General features: G+C 30.7%; 2 protein-coding genes across 3 annotated transcripts in view; one reads left to right on the forward strand and one right to left on the reverse strand.

Moving 5' to 3' along the window:
• The window catches only part of LOC126840334 (uncharacterized), a 40,888-nt gene that overhangs the window by 17,573 nt on the left and 3,607 nt on the right, over positions 1–19,708 (forward strand). For both annotated transcript variants that reach the window (XM_050575997.1, XM_050575996.1), the window contains exons 3-5: positions 108–265; positions 13,332–13,488; positions 18,830–18,979. In XM_050575997.1, the coding sequence (XP_050431954.1) occupies positions 108–265; positions 13,332–13,488; positions 18,830–18,979 (465 nt within the window). The remainder of the gene's footprint in view (positions 1–107; positions 266–13,331; positions 13,489–18,829; positions 18,980–19,708) is intronic.
• On the reverse strand, positions 6,944–7,789 carry LOC126840336 (uncharacterized). Its single transcript, XM_050576000.1, has 2 exons — positions 7,319–7,789; positions 6,944–7,052 (listed from the first exon to the last, which is right to left on the reverse strand). The coding sequence occupies exons 1-2, from the start codon at positions 7,737–7,739 to the stop codon at positions 7,045–7,047; spliced, it is 429 nt and encodes a 142-aa protein (XP_050431957.1). The 5' UTR covers positions 7,740–7,789; the 3' UTR covers positions 6,944–7,044.

Raw genomic sequence — 19,708 nt, forward strand, 5'->3', positions numbered from 1 at the left:
CATTTATGGATCTATATTTTCAAAAGACGCGGATTCGATATAATATTTTATAAATGATAATATAGTGTGGCCTTTCGTTTATTTTTTTTTCTTTCATTTGTTTGTAGTCAGCAACACCTGGGAACAGTTGCATCCGACAGGAGATACATTGCAGAATTTGCAAGAGCACACCGCGGTCGTTTATCAAGACAAGGTGTATGTATTCGGCGGAGAAGTGGGGTTTTCGTCTGCCTCCGAGTCGCCGTTATGGTCTTATAGCACCAAGGTATGTTTATACATATTATATGAGTATGGATAATAAAATATACAATACTTGGCAGACAAACGATGCGACGTGAGCGTAGCGCGGTATACAAATCGTTTTGATGAAAAAACGCAATTTTCAACGTGCGCTTGTTTGAATATAATATTCGCAGTATAATAGATTTCAGTTTGTTGAAACAAGTTCAACAGTCAACGGGTCACTTAACATATTGTATTATCGGTATTGTACTCGAGTTTGCCAGAGTGCTATTTTTTGAATACTATGATTGTTTGGAATGTTCAACCAATAGTTGCATAATAACATTTAAGTACATCTAATAATTGTCCGTGCAAATAAGTCTGATCAAACGATTTTTTTGTTTAAAGTATTTGCTAATTATATAGTAAGCCTTGGTTAACTAAGCTGCATACTAGAAATGCATAAAAAAACCAAACCACCTATCACCACGCCTGTATACAAGCCTGTTAACAATCACAAATTGATCATAATTGATAAAAACTACAGTATATACATACTTACAATATTTTACTTATATTAAAATATTATATACCTATGTTATCTTTAAGCAGTTATATAGTCCATTATTTTGCGCCAGCCAATTTAGTTCTGAATCTCTTCTTTTCTACGACTACGATCTTTATTAGTCATTATCACAATTATTTTGTTGTCCTTTCTTATCACATACCTATTCACTGCCTAACTCTAATCCATATACAACACTAGTTGATATTATCCTTACAATTGAACTTGTATAAAAAATAAATATCTAATGTAACTTATATTCTTTAAAAAATTGTACTTTACTTTTCTATCGACTCTCATGTTAGGTTAGATTAAATATTTATACAAACGACTTAAGTATTATTTTTTTACCTATTAGTAGAGAAAGTATAATTGTTTTAATTTATGGAAAAAAAAACTACCAGTTCTTCAGTTGAAATAAACAACAATAGCCTATTAAATGGAGTAGAAGCTCTACCCGTCATCGTCTTTAAACACAAAAAGAGTTTTCAGTTGTGCACATAGTAACATATTTTTTTATTCTAGCAACCTTGAGAAAATTAAAAGAATCAAAATGTAAAAAAAAAATAACTCGGTAAATTATTGATAATGCATTTCTTTAATATAAATAAAATAATATTAGTAATGAAATGAGTTTTTTATTAAGTGTGAATAAATAAATAAACAGATGAATAAATAAATAAATAAATAGATGAATAAATAAATAAATAAATAAATATAGATATTCGTATATGGTTTATACTTTATCACATTAAATGTTTATGAAGCCACTTGTGGTCGGTATTCCTGTGATTGGCAAACCCCTACCCAGGGTCTGCATGTAATTTAATTGCGACTCCAACTGAGCTTGTATGTTAGATTGTAATTGGGCTGCAAGAGCCGGGTCCAATGGCAGGTTGGGTATTTGGACCATGAGTTGGTTGTAATATTCTGATCCTTGACACATCAAATTGTTGAACAGTTCTCTCATATCAGCCATGTTATGGACGAATCCGTCCAGAGAGTCGGCAAGTACGGCATCGTAGTCCGGGTTTCCACTCAAACTCAGATCGTTCATATACTCGGTGATCCTTTCCATGTTCAAGGCTGATTGAGTGATTTGCGAGATGGCGTTGGCCATGGTGCTGGCCATATTCTCCGCGGTAGCTACATCATACGAGTATTCAACACTAATACTATCGGCATTGACGGCGGTTCCGAAAAACGCGAGCAAAGATGTGAAGATGATGAAACGGTTCATGTTTGTAAGATTGGTGTTGTCGTTTATTAGTATTGATGAAAATAATTAAGCACTGAACAACGATGATCGGAAGACTACATGAAAACACGATTTCCGTGGGACATTTATACCAGTTGTGCTCTATCCTCGGGTAGTTGATTCAAGTGTTTTCATATCCAGAAACACCGGACAAATTCGAGTAATGGCTTTTTGAATTTACTTATCAGACATTAATTGTCAACAACCAACGATATTAGTACATTTTTTGTTTGCTTAGGCTATAACAATTAAGGTAGACATCAATCGTTAATACTTTTTATTAGAATTATTATTACCTATTGTACCAGAACGTAAAACCCACGAAAAAAAAACTTGTAATTACATTAATTTTTTTTGCAACGGCCGAATTCATAACTGACATTCGCAACTTGTTTACACTATTTTTATTAAAACAAAAACGCTAATAATTATTATGCGTTGGTAATTACTAAGTCAAGTTAGTTCGATAACAGTGTAAATATTTAATCAAACAGCCTAATTTCATCAAAACAACATATAATGTGTGTTGTTACATCATTATGTACTGCTTCACGTATTAATTGTTTTTTAATACAATTTATGTATAGCAAACAATATTCAAAGACAAATTTCAAACTTGTTATTTTTTTGAAAATTATGCAAATAGTTTTTTTTGAATCATGAATAATTTTCATCATATACGATTATAAATATTTTCGTAATATCTTATAATTAAATTGTTGACGTGGTAGTTGGCACAATACAGATACAATTAATTATTGTTCACATTGGTTATTGTTTAGAAATGTTTTTAATACTTTAAGGGTCATAAATAATTTGGCAAATTGCTATTTTAAAAATGCAATTTGATCAGAGGCTTTTGAAATAAAAACACTTGAATCAACTACTCAAGGGTAGATAGAGAAAAATACAGACAAACAGGTATAAATACTCAACAGGTATCGTATTTTAACTATAAATCGTCATTTAGTGTTCAGTGCTCATTTAATCAGCTCTAAAAACAACGACATACACCAAAATCAAAATGAACCGTTTCATTGTCTCCGCCATTGTGATTTCGTTTTTGGTAGCCGCCGCCAACGCCAACGATTTGGATAGTTACATGTCAACTGCGGAAAGCATGACCAACTCCTTGACCAGCGCCGTACCGCTCATGGCGAATTCAGCCTTAAACATGGCGAAGATCAACGAGTACATGAACTACATGAAATACGGAGGACTGCCGCTACCCAATATACCCTATGACGACTATCTGAAAAACTTATTCAATGACATGGCTGCCATAAGAGATCTATACAACAAACTGATGAACCAGTTTTCGGATTATTACCGTGATCTCATGAACGGAATACATTCGTTGCCGTTAGACACGCTTCTTGCAGACAAATTGAAAGCTGACATGACCGCTCAGATGAAATTACAGTCTGATTATATGAGTACCGTTGGTAAGTCCATGACCGAAAAAGCATTAGATTACATGGGCTACACACGTTAATATATTACAAAATCGTTACTGACATCTGATTGTTAATTTTTACTAAAAGCTCACTTATATTTCATTTTTTTTGCACTAAATAAAAATCCATATTCAATCATACAATGTTTTTATTTATTAATATATACCTACATAAATATCGATGAATAATATATATATATATATATTAATCCTTCTCATTATCCTAAGAGAAGTATTGTTCTATGACACTAACTGTAATAATTGATGACTTGTGTAAAAAAAAAAATGTTCCGTTAAACATAAAATTATATTTTATTTTGGGAATATCAAGTCATAGTAGAAACATATTAGTATGGGTGTAGGTTCTTTATTTAGTAGGGTAGCGATTATTACTGAATTTATTACAGTAAATAAGTTCGTAGTTGCATGTTTTAGTGTTTGTCTCGAAGACAAAAATGTGTTACCTACCACCTTTGTAGAAAGTTAAATAGTTAAAACCGTAAAATACTTCATTCAGTCTATTGAATGGTACAATTACAAATATTAATACAAATCATAGGCTTATAAAGTTTTATAAAAAATAATGTACGTAAAATAAAAATTAATGCTAAAAAATCATAATAAAAATATTTTCAATATGATTTTTGGTAAATGGAAGACATACCAGCTAACTTTGACCTTCTTAAATTATTTTAAACAAAACTGACAATTATATAAGTATAGCTGAATCTAAAAAATATTTGACTCAAATACCTAATTGAAAAAATCAAACATTTGGTTCCTATTATAGTAGACGTGTTTTTAATCTTTATAAAGGCCAGATTTAAAAATATTTGTAGAATACACACCATACTATAGTCGTTATACCATCGATTAATTCGTCGGGTAGCATGCATTTGTTCATCAGTGTTTGTATTACGGCTTACACTATTAAATATGTTCTCTACAATCAGAGTTGTGCAATATTCGAATAAAACGTTATCTAAATAATCATTTAGATAACTTGTATTCAAGTAAATATTATTCGAATAATTTCAAAAATTATTATTCAAATAATAATAAGCAAGTGCTTTTTTTAAGTAATTGTATTTAAAAACATTATTTCGTATAAATATAATAATATTATATACTACATTTACAAAATATATAAAACCAGTATTTATATATAAGCAAATTCGAATAAGAATTTGCACAACTCTGTCTACAATAAATTACTAAAAATATGTTATTTATGTATTATTCAAAATTATATATTTTTTTAACTATTATGCTTTTTTTATTGACTGATATGTTTATAAAGTAAAAACGAATCCTATATCAACGACGATATAATCTGCAAAACACCCTCAAGTCAAAATCCATCATAAAACGCTTGTCGCTCGTAATAGCTTGTAGTCGGGCATTATTCCATTTGAGTAATATTTCTGCCTTTTCTCCTTCTTTCCCTCTCTCCTCAACGGTGTTTTTTTTTACATTCTCTCCATCCTCCCCGATCCAAAGGAAAGCAATAAAAATTGCACTCGACGTTTAACATCTGAGAAGAACGGAAGTAGACTTTCTTGCCGCCGCCATTGCCGCCGTACGACAGTCTAATCGATTTATCCAACGACATTGTTAACTGCCTTGGGTTTTTGACGTACTCACAAGACACGAGGCCGTTTTATGAATATTTCTGTCAGATCCCAGGAATGTCAAACACTTTAAGCGCTATTATTATCAAGCACAATTACTCTTTAGTCTCCTGTCTATATAGCTTGAATTCAAATAGAATACTTAAAATATATATTTTATTTATTTATATTATAGCTAAGCCTATAAAATATCTTAACTCTACTCCCTCCGAGTCACTATTAATCTCTCAATCTCTATTAGCATAGAAGTGATAGGTAGGTAGATATATTTGCCGTTATAGATAGATTAAAAACTGGTAATTTATGATATGCTCAGTAACCCACTGGATAATACCCATCTTAGCTATCTAATTATACAACTTGTACACGTAAAACCAAGTACCGCGGGTACTAACCTTTTGAAACTCATCCATGTCTTGCTCGACTTCAAAAAATCGTAAATTTTTCGAAAAAGCTCGGCATTGCTAGTTTAAGTACTTCGGGAGAGCAATAAATGTGAATGTATGAACGTAGAAAACGGTGTATACAGTATAATATGGATGGGTGATGGATGTTTATTTTTATTTCCTGTCATAAGAATAATCATAAAAATGTGGAACATTAAATTTAAGTTGCAATCTTTTAAACGACGACAAAGCAGCAGCAGCGGTACTTTAAAATATGTATTTGAACATTTAAATGAATAATATGTTTGAAATGTCAAGAAAAGAAAATATTAAATAAATGTTTTAAATATAAAATAAATAAATTAAAAATACGAAGAAAGTTGAAGTAGAAATAAAAATAAAATCGGTAACTATAATTATTAAAATAACAAATTTAAGCATATTAATCATGCAGCAGTTTAAATGAAATTTTCATCAATCACAAATCATACTAATATATTAATTTAAAAAATATTTTAGTATAATCAAGGGTAACTAGAGAATGATGCTAAGTGCTCCAGCACAGTTCAATGTTGTCTAAATTGCAATTTAAGAAGTTGAAAATTGTAAACTATTATTCGCAATAGAGTAAAATGTTTGCTCTATACAATTGAAAATGTCTAGCAAGTGCCACCACGTCTTGATAAATTATAGGGACGGTACAGGTGGGATAACTTTATACAGGTTAACTGCACATGCCTAGTTATAAGTATATTATAATATGACCTCTAATTTTCTTACTAAAACATTAACTTTGTTATTGTACTTATTTTTGAATTTGTTATCTTTGTACAAATTTTGAAGAGGAAAGAGGCTAAAAAAAAATTATACACATTCTATAACCCCGTCTGTTGCTACCAAATTTGTTTCTTAAACCAATACATATTACTGATGATTACATAAATAAATAAATACAGTGCATATTATAAGACTATTGACATTAATTGAAAAATAATGTTAAGATAATAAAGTTTTATGATACAGAAAAAATATTACAGGTAAATACTTAATATTAAAATAAAATTTAACATGAATGAACAAAATTAAATGTATCAAATATCAATTAATTCATCGTTGCAGCAAATATAATGGTTAGCTCGTACCTTAAACCAAATACGAATTAAATAAGAATTATAAATATTTATTGATATTTATGTAGGTATATATTAATAAATAAAAACATAATATGATTGAATATGGATTTTTATTTAGGACAACAAATGAAATTCAAGTGTTTTAAAACAAATTTTCAATTCGATTTTAGTAACGATTTTATAACATATTAACGTGTGTAGCCCATGTAATTTAATACTTTTTCGTACATGGACTCACCAATGGTACCCGTGTAATCAGACTGTAATTTCATCATGTCAGCTTTCAATTTGTCTGCAAGAAGCGTGTCAAACGGCAACGACTGTAATCCGTACATGAGATCACGGTAATAATCCGAAAACTGGTTCATCAGTTTATTGTATAGATCTCTTATACTAGATTACTAGAACAATACTTATCTTAGAATAATGAAAAGGATTAATATATATATATATATATACTATTTACATATTCATCGATATTTATGTAGGTATATATTAATAAATAAAAACATTGTATGATTGAATATGGATTTTTATTTAGGGCAAAAAAAAATGAAATATAAGTGAGTTTTTCATAAAAATTAACAATTAGATATCAGTAACGATTTTGTAATATATTAACATGTGTAACACATGTAATCTAATGCTCTTTCGGTCATGGACTTACCAACGGTACTCATGTAATCGGACTGTATTTTCATCTGAGCCGTCATGTCGGCTTTCAATTTGTCTGCAAGAAGCGTGTCAAACGGCAACGAATGTATTCCGTTCATGAGATCACGGTAATAATCCGAAAACTGGTTCATCAGGTTGTTGTATAGATCTCTTATGGCAGCCATGTTATTGAATAAGTTTTTCAGATAGCTGGCAAAAGGTATATTGGGTAGCGGCAGTCCTCCGTAATACATGTAGTTCATGTACTCGTTGATCTTTGCCATGTTTAAGGCTGAATTCGCCATGAGCGGTATGGCGCTGGTCAAGGAGTTGGTCATGCTTCCCGCAGTTGACATATAATAATCCAAAGCGTTGGCATTGGCAGCGGCTACCAAAAAGTTAATCAAAACGGCGGAGACAATGAAATGGTTCATTTTGATGTTGGCGTAAATAGTTGTTTTTAGAGCTGATTAAGTGAGCACTGAACAACGATTGTCAAGTAATTATACTCGAAATACGATATCTGTGGGGGTATTTATACTAGTAAACCGGTATTTTTTGACCTTGAAACACATATCCTATAAATAATACTATTAAAAATAATAATTTTATTTAAATAATTAAAAACTTTATTACATTTTCACAAAACAGTGGTCAATATAAATATATTACATTAAAAAGCCTGGATTATAATGACAATATTTAAATTATAGGTTATGAATTCTAAAGATTATATGTGGTTTTCATAACAATGCTGTTGAGTATTTTAACACTTTACAAACGATAAATACATTTAAAAATGAATTATTTTAATTTGCAAATTTGACCTCTGACAAAAACACTTGAATCAACTACCCAAGGATAGAGAGATATACCGGCTAACTTGCATAAATATTAAATACTATACAGATACCGTAGTTTGATTATAATTATCTGACAGTCGTTGTTCAGTGCTTATAGAGCTCTAAAAACAACTTCCTACACCAACATCAAAATGAAAAGTTTCATCGTCTACGCCGTTTTTATTTCGTTTTTGGTAGCCGCCGCCAATGCTATTAAAGCATTGAGCAGTCCACAATAGAAATAATAATTGAATCAATGATTGCAGAAACGAGAAGAGACAATTTTTTAAACATAAAATTGGTATACACTCAACGGGTATAAACAAATGACTAGAACGTTTTCCTTAAAAAACACAATTTTATAAAAATTGACGTTTCTGCAATCATTGGTTCGTATGTTCTTGTTATGTTCTGTGTATATACAAATGTATATTTAAAAAAATTGACTTGTGTTGTTTCTGCAACTATTGATTTAATTCATTGTAAAAAATGGTGAAATTCCGAAAACCCTTTAAGACCTCTGAACCGACTGCGCATTATGAAACCCGTACAAAGTTTTCAATTAGTGTCAAGGATTAACCTGAGTTTAAATAGGTGTACGTTGTTTACTATAATTATATTACTTTTGAAATAAATTTCCATTTCATAGTAGGGAAATCTGTGTCTCTTATTAAATTTTTGAAACGAAATCACGTCAAACTTTTTTACTGATATAATGTATTCTTCGCACGTCTTTGTTTGGAAAAAAGTAGAAGTTTCGCTATACAGAGAATAATAAGTTATTGAGTGAAAACCCTTAATGTACAAATAAAATATAACCGTTTCAGTATTTTTTTTTTTTTAAATTATAATAAGATCTGTCATTCAGTGTTTTTTTTTAGGTTTGGGTCAGTTTTATTTTAAAATATTATATTATTCTAAAAATGTAATAAAACGAAATTACATTTTTTGTACGTTAAGCCTTTTCGTTGCTATTCTCCCCAATAAACATTTATTATTATAAAACAGTTTAAATATTTTATACAATTTAATTTTTTTTTTTATAAATATTATTTTAATTTCCTTTAATTATTTTAAGTATATATACAGCAATTTTAAAAATTACATCACAACAAAAGGTGCTGATAATAAAATATATTTCCGGAGATTTATAACGTTACAAAGATTTGGCCAAAAAGTTTTTCCAAGGAACATGAGATTTTTGGATAGGATATTATTTATTTATATATGGAGGTCCTCGTTTATATTTACCGCTCCTATTGCTGAGCTTAGGATTTGCCGAAATAGGGTACGGTAATGGTCACTATAGAATACTACAGCGATGTACTGTATTCATAGCCATATATAGTGACTTAAACCTTTAACTTAGATTTATAGTGTAATCATACTTGAATTTTTTATAAAAAGGTTCGGTTACTTCCGAATGGATATACAAGATAATAGTATTCGATATAATGGACACAAGGCGTATTATATTTAGCGTGTTTAAAAAAATGTTTTAAAGTTAATACCGTTTGACAATTTTAATTATATTTTAGTTAATCAAAGCGGTCATTTGGATTTAATTAAGACGAATGATTGATATTTATGGACATTGGACGGCGATTAAGAGGTAGATAATCCCCACTAATGTTTAGATTTTTTTAAAAACGAATACAAAATGAAAAATTATGCTTGAGAGTTATCTGCATTTATTACAAACGACTTTTAAAATTTCAGAGAGAATTAATGTACTTCCTTTTATATCCGCTATGGCAATCTGAGTCACGGACAAGTGCACGAATCACACCCAAAGTTAATGGTGCGTAAGCCGATACGACAGTGTTTGTTCACCGTCAACAAAGTCGATCATTGTAATTACTAACAATTATTAAATATACAACTAACTGCGACTTTAAACTAAGTAATTATTTTGTCCCTCTGCTAAACGATATAGAATACGAGCAGCAAGCTATTCTGTTATGGATACCATTTGTGAAAAATCGCACATTCCACCTTCGCCGCACGTGCTGATTTGACTTTTAAGTAAAGTGCGTTTTATGTTTCCGGCCGACAGCTCATTTTTCTTGAATAATCATTCCGTCTCACTCTCCTTGTCGTCTGGTACCATTAAAATCGTTCACGCATCCGAGGTTCTGTTAATTGCTCCACCGTCGTCATACATTGTTAATATACGGCTAGACTCGCTGTTCCGTGCTTGTATAGCAAAAACCACAGTGCACCGTCACGCCAACCGACAACGCAGACAGTCCGATTAATTTGACCCTACGGCCGTCGACGGCGGTGTTGGAGAGGAAAGGGTCCCTTTAGTATGTGCCGGGAGGGTGTTTCATCCAGGGAGAGAGAGAGAGAGAAAAGTAAAACGAAAGTGGAGCCTCTGTTTGTGTGTATTGCAATGCTCGCGAAGGAGACGCGTAGAGTAAGAAAAAGCGGGTGGCTCAATTCATTTTTATTCCCCGAAGGGACAAAGGCAATACAATGCGAGGGGTGCGCTATATTATTTGTTATGTGTACGTTTACACATACACACACACACACACACCGCCCAAAGGCACATATAAACAGCGTCGAATAGCTCTTTTCCTGTCGCGTTTGACTTTGGCTCGGTATCAAACTCCGACGGGCTATAACGAACATGTCGCGTCGCTGCGAAGTTTAAGTTTATATATATATATATATTTATAAGAACAATGACGGTCTGACGTGAAAAACGCTGCCAAGCCGCAATCGAGATAATCCAATAATTGCCGCGTAGGTGCGCCCCGAGACACGTACCATACTTGTCTTTTTATTTTTGATAGATTGCGGTAAAAAAATTCGAGGAGACGACGCGTGTTAGTCGCTTTAACGAGCTAGAAAAGTCTACTCTCGTTCCTTATATCAGCCACCTCTTACCCCCCGGCTCGGTTTTAGGTCCCTCGCCTCTCTCCCGATCGCTTAAAAGTCTAAGTACCGTGAAACAATAGGGACGAACAGGGACGAACTACTCGGACCACGTACTCGTCGTTTCTATTTTGTAATTTCAACTTCGCTGAACATTGTTTTATCACCTCAACCATTCCTATTGGCTTTACCCAGCGTCGATATTAATACAATAAATAGAAACAATTGCGTTCCGAAGGCTTTCACTGTGAGGGCTAAGGGAAATAAATGATCACTCAACGTCAGGTGAAAACCAATAAACCGTAGGAGGGCCCGTGTAAGCTCGGACTCTCTAGAGGTGCAACGCAGTACTGTATTCGCCTATGTTATAATATATCACATCCCTCTTGTTTTCATTTATTACAAAAACAAGGGCTGGGCGACATGCTGCTAAGGTCATTATAACGCGGTTAATCTCTTTTTGACCGAAAATCATTAAACGCCGCAGCTTGTTTTTATTTTTCTTCTTTGTTGCTGTTCTAATTTAATAAAACCGGAAGAATTAAACAAAGGTTTTGTTGTTTGTATAAAATATCCACTTTACCAACTTATAAAACATAATTATAATTATTACATACCTTTAAATACAATATAAACGTTTTTTTTTCGATTGAGTTTTTAGTTGATAATATACTATACCTATATGGAAATTCAGACACCTATCATTCAATTTCTGTATACATGACTGTATGTTATTGTCAATAGAATATTACATTTGTGTTATACTACTATACAAGTTAACATATATTATATTAGTATAGTGTGTATTTACAATGCACTATATTGTACAACACACGTAATGTGTCCCGGCCTTGTCACTCCAAATAAATAGCTTAATAAGACTTACTGCATAACATACACTTATTTGATTTAAAACGTGCAGACACGTCGTTGGAGTCCAATTCAAGTCAACATCATTTCAAACGTTTTATTTATATCCACTTTAATATGCATAATATTATACACAATAGTTTATGTATTTCAGAACAGTAATCTAAGATAATGGAGAAATGAACAAATTGTGGCGAGTAGAATAGAGTGTAGTCGGATGGGAAGAAATGTTATTTAACAGAAAGATTTTTAAAATTAAAATGAGATCTATAATAATATATGGAAGTGAAACGAGATCGGTGAAAATTGAATTAAAGATATAATATTACAATGTATTCTGAATCCATTAAACATAATCCATTGACGTTAACAGACTTGATCGTTATTTAAATAACATTTAAATAAAATAAATATTTTTTTACCTACTTAAAATATAATATCAATACATAATTGTTTAACTTTTTTTTTTTTATAATTTGTCATAAATGCATAATCAACAAATTCATGTATAAAAAAAAATATGATTAAAAACAGTAAAATAATAAACATAATCAAATATTAACGTTAACAACAGCAGTTTTCAGTTTTGTCGAAGGAAAAAAAACACTCAAGTTATGATCGAGGGTTATATATACTTATTATATACTGCATATATTACATATATTACATTTTGGTCGATCTGCTGACAGTGTAAATTAGCGTTTTTTTTTGTGTCTAAGCGATTATTTTGTATTATACTTATGGAAAAGCGTCTTAAGTCCAATCTGTATGATATATGTGTTTAAGATTTTACAGGGACTGACTAACTGTGCATAAAACAAAAGAGAGTATTTTTTTATGTTAGTTTCGACAACACTTGAGCTCCACGGCATGGTACTCTGTCTGTATTTGGAGATGTTTATCGCGACTAACCGTTCAAACTTTGCAGACGAGGGGTCAAAAAATGACTGGGTACCAAATAGTTGAAAAATAACGATAATAAACCTTTTAAAGAGGGAAACGCTGAAGAGAGCCAGAGACTCGTGTACTTTCCGTGTGCTGAAAAGTAAAAAAACGGCAGCGGTTTATGGCGTATCGCATTTAATGCAAAGTAAATGGCTGATGAGCTTCACTAGGTGTTTGCTGTTGCCCTCAGCCGCCGAACCGTCAAGTGAAACGGTATTTATTAATAAACCAACCCTCGTCGGCAATGCACCAACTGTTTCTGCTACGTGCATGCCCATCGCTATGAGGGGACGTTATTACAATAATAATAATAATAATAATAATACCTCCCCTCGCAGATGTGTACAATATTTTAAAACGTGTACCGTGGCTACGGTGGTCGCTGGTATTTACAATCAGCTGGTCTCGGGACATTAAACCCGGAAATGAAATATTATAATATGTAACAACGAAATTAACACATTATGCAACGTTGTTTTGTTCCAGGAGAACCGATGGGAAAAAGTCAAAGGAGCTTCAGGTACAACCGTGCCCAAAGGCAGGAGAGGCCACACGGCACTGGTGTACCGCAATTCTATGATCGTCTACGGAGGATACAGAGATCTAAAAGGATCCACCAGCGAGATGTGGGCCTATCACTTCGGTAAGACTGTCAAAACCTAATGCACACGCATTATAAGTAAAGATACGAATTTGGTTGTCAAAAAAAAGTTATCACATCACACGTGTAGCAAAATATTAGATCATTTACGAAATATGAGCGCTGAAGTTTTTGTTTTCCATTTAAGCCATACAGCAAAAAAATATTATTGTTTTGTTCTGTTAACTTTTTAAAAATATCCTAAAATCGTGTTTTGTCGAGAAATTAAATTTTTTTTAAATATTATACAACAAACAAAATATAGTTTATAAAATATTATTAAAATATAGGAAATATTAGCATAATATTTCAATTAGAAGCAAAACGTCGAAACAATTTTTATAATATTTACTTACCTTTCATAAATAATATTTATGAAAAATTTAATTTCTTGCCAAAATATCATTTTTATACTTTTAAATTATCAAACAACTTTGACAACATTAGTATATTTTTGCTGTATGGGTAATGCGTACAAAACAATTATACAGTTATTTTGTTTTAAGAATTAAACATAAAAGCTTTTATCTTCAAAGAGAAGCTGAGGAGTAGTTGGTTTTATAATGAAGCCTTGCCTTGCCTTTTAAAATAAAATAAAAATTCAAAAGTTCAAAAGTTTTAAAATTTGCAGATTTAAATCAAAAACTCATGTAAATATTATTAACCCTTTGGTTAGTTCATTTTCCTTTTCTAGGCACAGCTTTGTGTCTTAAGGTCTGAAAATTATATATTGAAGGTAAATCTAGTTCGTTGTCAAACCTTATTGCCCGGTCTCCGCCGCGCTGGGTTTTTACATTAGACAAAGTACAATGTGTGTTAGGGTGGCGCAAAAAATATCGATCTTCGAAATGTTAATGGGCTAACATTTAAATTTGTTCTATACATAAAAAAAGAGACTTGGTGAAAATTTGAGATAAAAAAAATTTTTTTTACTGTTCGCTCAAGACGTTTTAAGTAAATTGACCAAAAATGTTCAAAAAACCAAAAAATGACTTAAATTATAACATTTTTGGTCAAAAATCCTCATTAGCACATCTGTAGTATTTTCGCGTTGAAAAATTTTTGTTTCAACCGTTTAACGCCTCGTTTAAAGAACTGCTAAGTAACTGCTTTTTGTTCGTATGTGTCGCACTAATGAACTTATCCTTTGGTCATTCGTGCACCAAAATGAACGTTTTACTGAAAAATGTGTATTATGTGTCAAATAATAAAATAATAATTATCGTTATGAATTTTAGCTGTTATATTTGATTACAATTTATTTAATTTATATATTTCTAGTTATGTATAACACAATATTAATAAAAAAACTTTATTATTATAATATAAAAGTTCAGAAACAACTTTTTCTAAATGTTTATTAAAACTGATTTGTTGCAACCAGAAAACTCGCTTTTATGTTTTTTTACTATTTGTAAAATATATTGTTTTTGTTCCTCATCTGTCTTTAAAGAATTGTTAAATTGTGTCATTAAAGCAATTCCTCTTTCGACTGGATCATTCACAACAAATAATGATTGCACTTTATTATATGCTGACGTATAATTTTTATTTATAGACCAAGTACTGGGATCGTCATTCAAAAAATCGCCACTAATATTGAGCGCCGAAAACAATTGTTTTTAGTTACAAATTGCTGTAAACCATAATTTTTTTTATTGTTTCAACTGAAAATCGTTTTTTTTGGATTTATTTTACCTTTTTTATTTAAAGCTTTGACCGTTTTAATTTTGTCTTCATTTGATAGCCCGTCATCAGAAAATGCAAGTCCAATAAGCGTTTCACTTAGATACCATAAATATCCAGAAAACGCTTTAACCGCCTCGGCGCTTGTACACTTTTAATATCGATGTATTGTCTTAATTGTATTAATAGATTTAGATCATTTTTAGGTGCTTTATTAGCACATGAACTGGTAAACCAATATTTAATATAAACTCTTAAATAAAAAGTGATGTGAATACTTTCAATTCAGAGCTGTCAATTTAATGTTTTTGAAATATAACATTTTGAAGCAATAATAATTTTTTATATTGTGTTAAATATAATTAGAAATATAAATTAATAAATTGTAATCAAATATAACAGCTAAATTCATACGATAATTATTATTTATTATTTGACACATAAACATTATTCAGTAAAAGTTCATTGCGTGCACGAAAAATGCCAAAAAGGTATAAGTTTTAACATTAGTGAAAAAAATTTTTCACTAGAACTTACATAACGTTCAACAAAAAAGTATAAAATAAAAAAATTTTTTAGTTACTTTTAGCTTAATTGAAAATTAACCTTTTAATTACGAATTTGTGTTAATAACGTAATTAATTTTTATCTTAGGATTTTGAAACTAAAACAGTTTTATTCAACGCGAAAAATACTACAATTTAGATGTTCAAATGAGGATTTTTGACCAAAAATGTTATAATTTAAGTCATTTTTTGGTTTTTGCATTTTGGTCAATTTACTTAAAACGCGTTGAGCGACCAGTAAAAAAAATTTTTTTATCTCAAATTTTCACCAAGTCTCTTTTTTTATGAATAGAACAAATTTAAATGTTAGCCCATTAACATTTCGAAGATCGATTTTTTTTGCGCCACCCTAATGTGTGTGTATCAATAATTGACCCAAGGACCAAATTGCTCTCTAGAATTAATTGCTTACTAGATCACGGCTTAATTATTTAAATTTTCATAACCTATATTCATTAAATAGACTGCTTATGATTCTTATTTGTGGTAATCACTTAAGTGTACCTATATTACATGATAATTTATTTCATGATATATATTCTAATAACAATTTCCACTAACGTACTCCGGATTAGCTCTACCCCTTGTCTTCCTCCCCCCTTTTGTTACTATTCGAAAAATACTAAACGTATACCGGCATGTATGTAATGTGAGTTTTTAGTTTGTTTTACAAACACCACCCTTAATCGTCTACCCGCTGATCCTTACCCAAAACCTAACCCAAATATCAATACAACTTAAAGATTTTCCCCGTTTATTTTTAGAAAGTTTTAGGGTTTATTTTCCCAATGTATATGCTTTGAGTTAAAAACAAGTAGTAACCGTTAACCACTCTAAGAACCTTTTTATAAATACTTTTTCATTCGATGATTATTTCTAGTTTACTTACTCGTTATGTTTTTAAGTGCAGTGTAACGTATTAGAAAAATACATCACTTATTGTGGCCAACAATTGTTCGATTAAAATTACAAATAAATATTACTTAAATAAATTATTTGCTTAGCTTAAGCGTAGATGCCTTTTATTTTATTTGTTTTAAAAGGATATTATAATGCCTCATTTTCCATGTATGAAAATATTTTATGTTAGTATTTTTCACTTGAACAATATAAAAGACAATTTCAACGATTTTGAGATTTTATTCATACTAAAATGATTATATTGCGTCTCACAGTAGAATTTCATACATTTTTCAAATATTTGATGTACCTACTTAAAATCGAGTGACTACAAAAAAAAGTTTCGAGTGTAAATGTCCAATGCCCAAGCAATTTACTAAAAGTCGATTAATGTAATAATTTCACTATTATATTTACATTGTTTTATTGACATCAATTTTTACTCCAATTGAGTAGCTGTTCTTCTCTTTTCTTCAAACAGTTTTTAGTTGAAAAAACAACTGGATGTTGTTAGTGAATAAAAAAAAGACCAAACGTTTTACAATAATACATTTCTTATTTCTTTCGTTTATAGCCCTGTGACATTTAGTATTAATACTTTTTTTTGGTGAGTATGAAAGTCTGCTGAGTACCTCTATTTTTATTATTTTTTTGTTTTTAGCTAAAATGTTGACACTTGACACGTTACACTATTAATATGCAGCAATTTATAATTATAAATATTTCATTGGCTTTTGTGAAAAATCAGATAAACGAATGTTCAAAATATGATATTTGCATATTTTGATAAATTAATTATGTGATTGATTTATTAATTTATAAAATATTATTAAAAGGAGTTTTTAATACATTGTATTGCTATGTGGGTAAGACTGATCAGATTCGTTAAAAATAAATCAGTTTTCGATTATACGAAGATAGAAATGTAATAATCAATAATTTATTTTTTTATTATATTTTCTCCCCCTCTCCCCCAGGGGATGAAGTAAATATGCCCCCGAATGCACATGATTTATATTTTATCCGGCTGTTATCAGCTGATATTACAATTGAATACAAACACATGATCCCAGGCTTCCAATTCTACTAGTCGGACTACATTAAATAATAGCTTTCAAGTATAATAATAATTACCTATACTGCCAAATTACATGCTTACACAGGAACATTTGTTGATATTTTCTAAAAAAAAAATATAAAACCATGCCAAATGCAAATATATGAAATTTGTTTTGTGCAAACTAATTTAGTTAATGTTATATTATAGTTTTTGATTTGATGTGAAAAATCAATTTGTCGATTATTAACATAGGCTTGTTGGTGGCGCCAGATTCATTCTTTTAAGAGTTTACTTTTAGTAATGTAAATAAAGCGACTTTGTTTTTGCTGGCTTAAGTTTTTTTTTTTCATAATATCATGACTTTGTATCCCGTGCTTAGGGTAATATAACTGTACGGAGTAGTGAGTACCTAATAAGTTTTCTAGTCAGCGTCTTTAGTCCTTTTTTTATTTTGTAGATCAATAAAGGACGTAGGTGGATGACATAGCAAATTAAAACATGGCCAGTACGGACGTTAACTTCACAATTTAAAAAACTATAGTCTTCAAATGGATATTTACATTCTTAACCTCTAATAATTTCTCAGCAAACCAATATTGTCGTTATCTGCGACTGTAGCTCGGACAACAACCTTACCCAGGTGTTGTTTTTTTGCTGACTGAAAAACACAATAAAAAAATACCGCTTTTTTACGTTGCAATAACAAGACATTTAATTAACATTCGGTAAACCTATTGCGTGTGTTTACCAACGTTTTATTAACCTATTTAGCGGGCGCACTGTAAAAAAAAAATGGATTGGTGGTGCAGTAGAGGGAGCAATAATAGGTTGTAATATAGATCTAACCTGTCGGGTTAACGATCACCGTCAGTCATACGAAGCGATGATAATTAATTGTTCCTATGTAAATATGTTGTTGGGTTATCGACAACGTATAAACTTTTTGTTCAGAAATTAATACAATACAAATATTATTTATGTTGTTTACTCGTTATCTCCATATGATTACATAATATTATAATAGTACTATTGCACGATAATAATATATTGTATAATTAGTAAATAATAATTAAAATGCAAAATGGCAAAATGTACCCATAATATTATACATGCGTGTGATTTTTCCTTTCAGATACCCAAACGTGGCATTTATTGTCGCAGGGAAAATCTTGTCCACCGGCCAGACACAAGCATTCGGCTGTTATATATGGAGACGTCATGTGGGTTTACGGCGGTATGACCGACTTACAAGAGAGATCGGATTTGTGGAAATTCGATTTCGGTGCGTTTATAACAGTAAAAATATAATAGTATTGCTTATAACAAGAACAGAGGTCTATTGAGCAAGCGATTTTGAGGGGAAAGGATATGTTTTTTTCACAAGAGACCGCGATATTTATCAAGAACCGAGAGCTGCCATAATTTATGCAATAAGACTGTAGGTATCGTGTTGGATTCCTTTTAAATTGATGTTTCGATGATTTATGGAGAAAATTTGAAGAAAAGAAAATGGCTTTTGTCAAAATCACTTTCTGGTGTACTTATATTGCACAAATTTAAAATTCAAGATTTCAAGGAAAACACACGAAATTTTCTCTATGGGAGCTAATAAGGGTATACTAGTAAATGTATAAACTTTTACCAAGTTGTAAAGTATCTAAATTGGAAAAGGGGATGCTCGCGTATTCTTACAGCAGTAATTTTTAGTGTTGGAAGTATATTCACTGAATTATTTTATTTAAAAATATTATAGATTTTTTTTTTAATTTTAAGACACGACTTTAGATATCAACATTTAGGGAATTAATATATATTTTGATAGAGATCCACACTACTGTAGGGTTCGTTCTATTTTTTCTGTGGCTAGAACCGAAAAAAACTAAACCATAGATTTTTCAAATGTCTGCATTAAAAATAATTAATTTTAATAATATTCTGTAAAAAAAATCTCGTTTTTTACTGATTGTTTGAAACTCAATTAGCTAAACGCTAATTAAATATTAATTAAACA

Source organism: Adelges cooleyi, unplaced genomic scaffold, assembly GCF_023614345.1.
Source record: "Adelges cooleyi isolate 19-005CV unplaced genomic scaffold, UGA_ACOO_1.1 ACOO_flye_CR_arks_rails_tigmint_CR_PRNA_376, whole genome shotgun sequence".
Taxonomy (NCBI): Eukaryota; Metazoa; Arthropoda; class Insecta; order Hemiptera; family Adelgidae; genus Adelges; species Adelges cooleyi.

Bases quoted from the DNA above. Each gene is read 5' to 3' on its own strand.
- LOC126840336 (XM_050576000.1), bottom strand. From the start codon at position 7,739: ATGAACCATTTCATTGTCTCCGCCGTTTTGATTAACTTTTTGGTAGCC.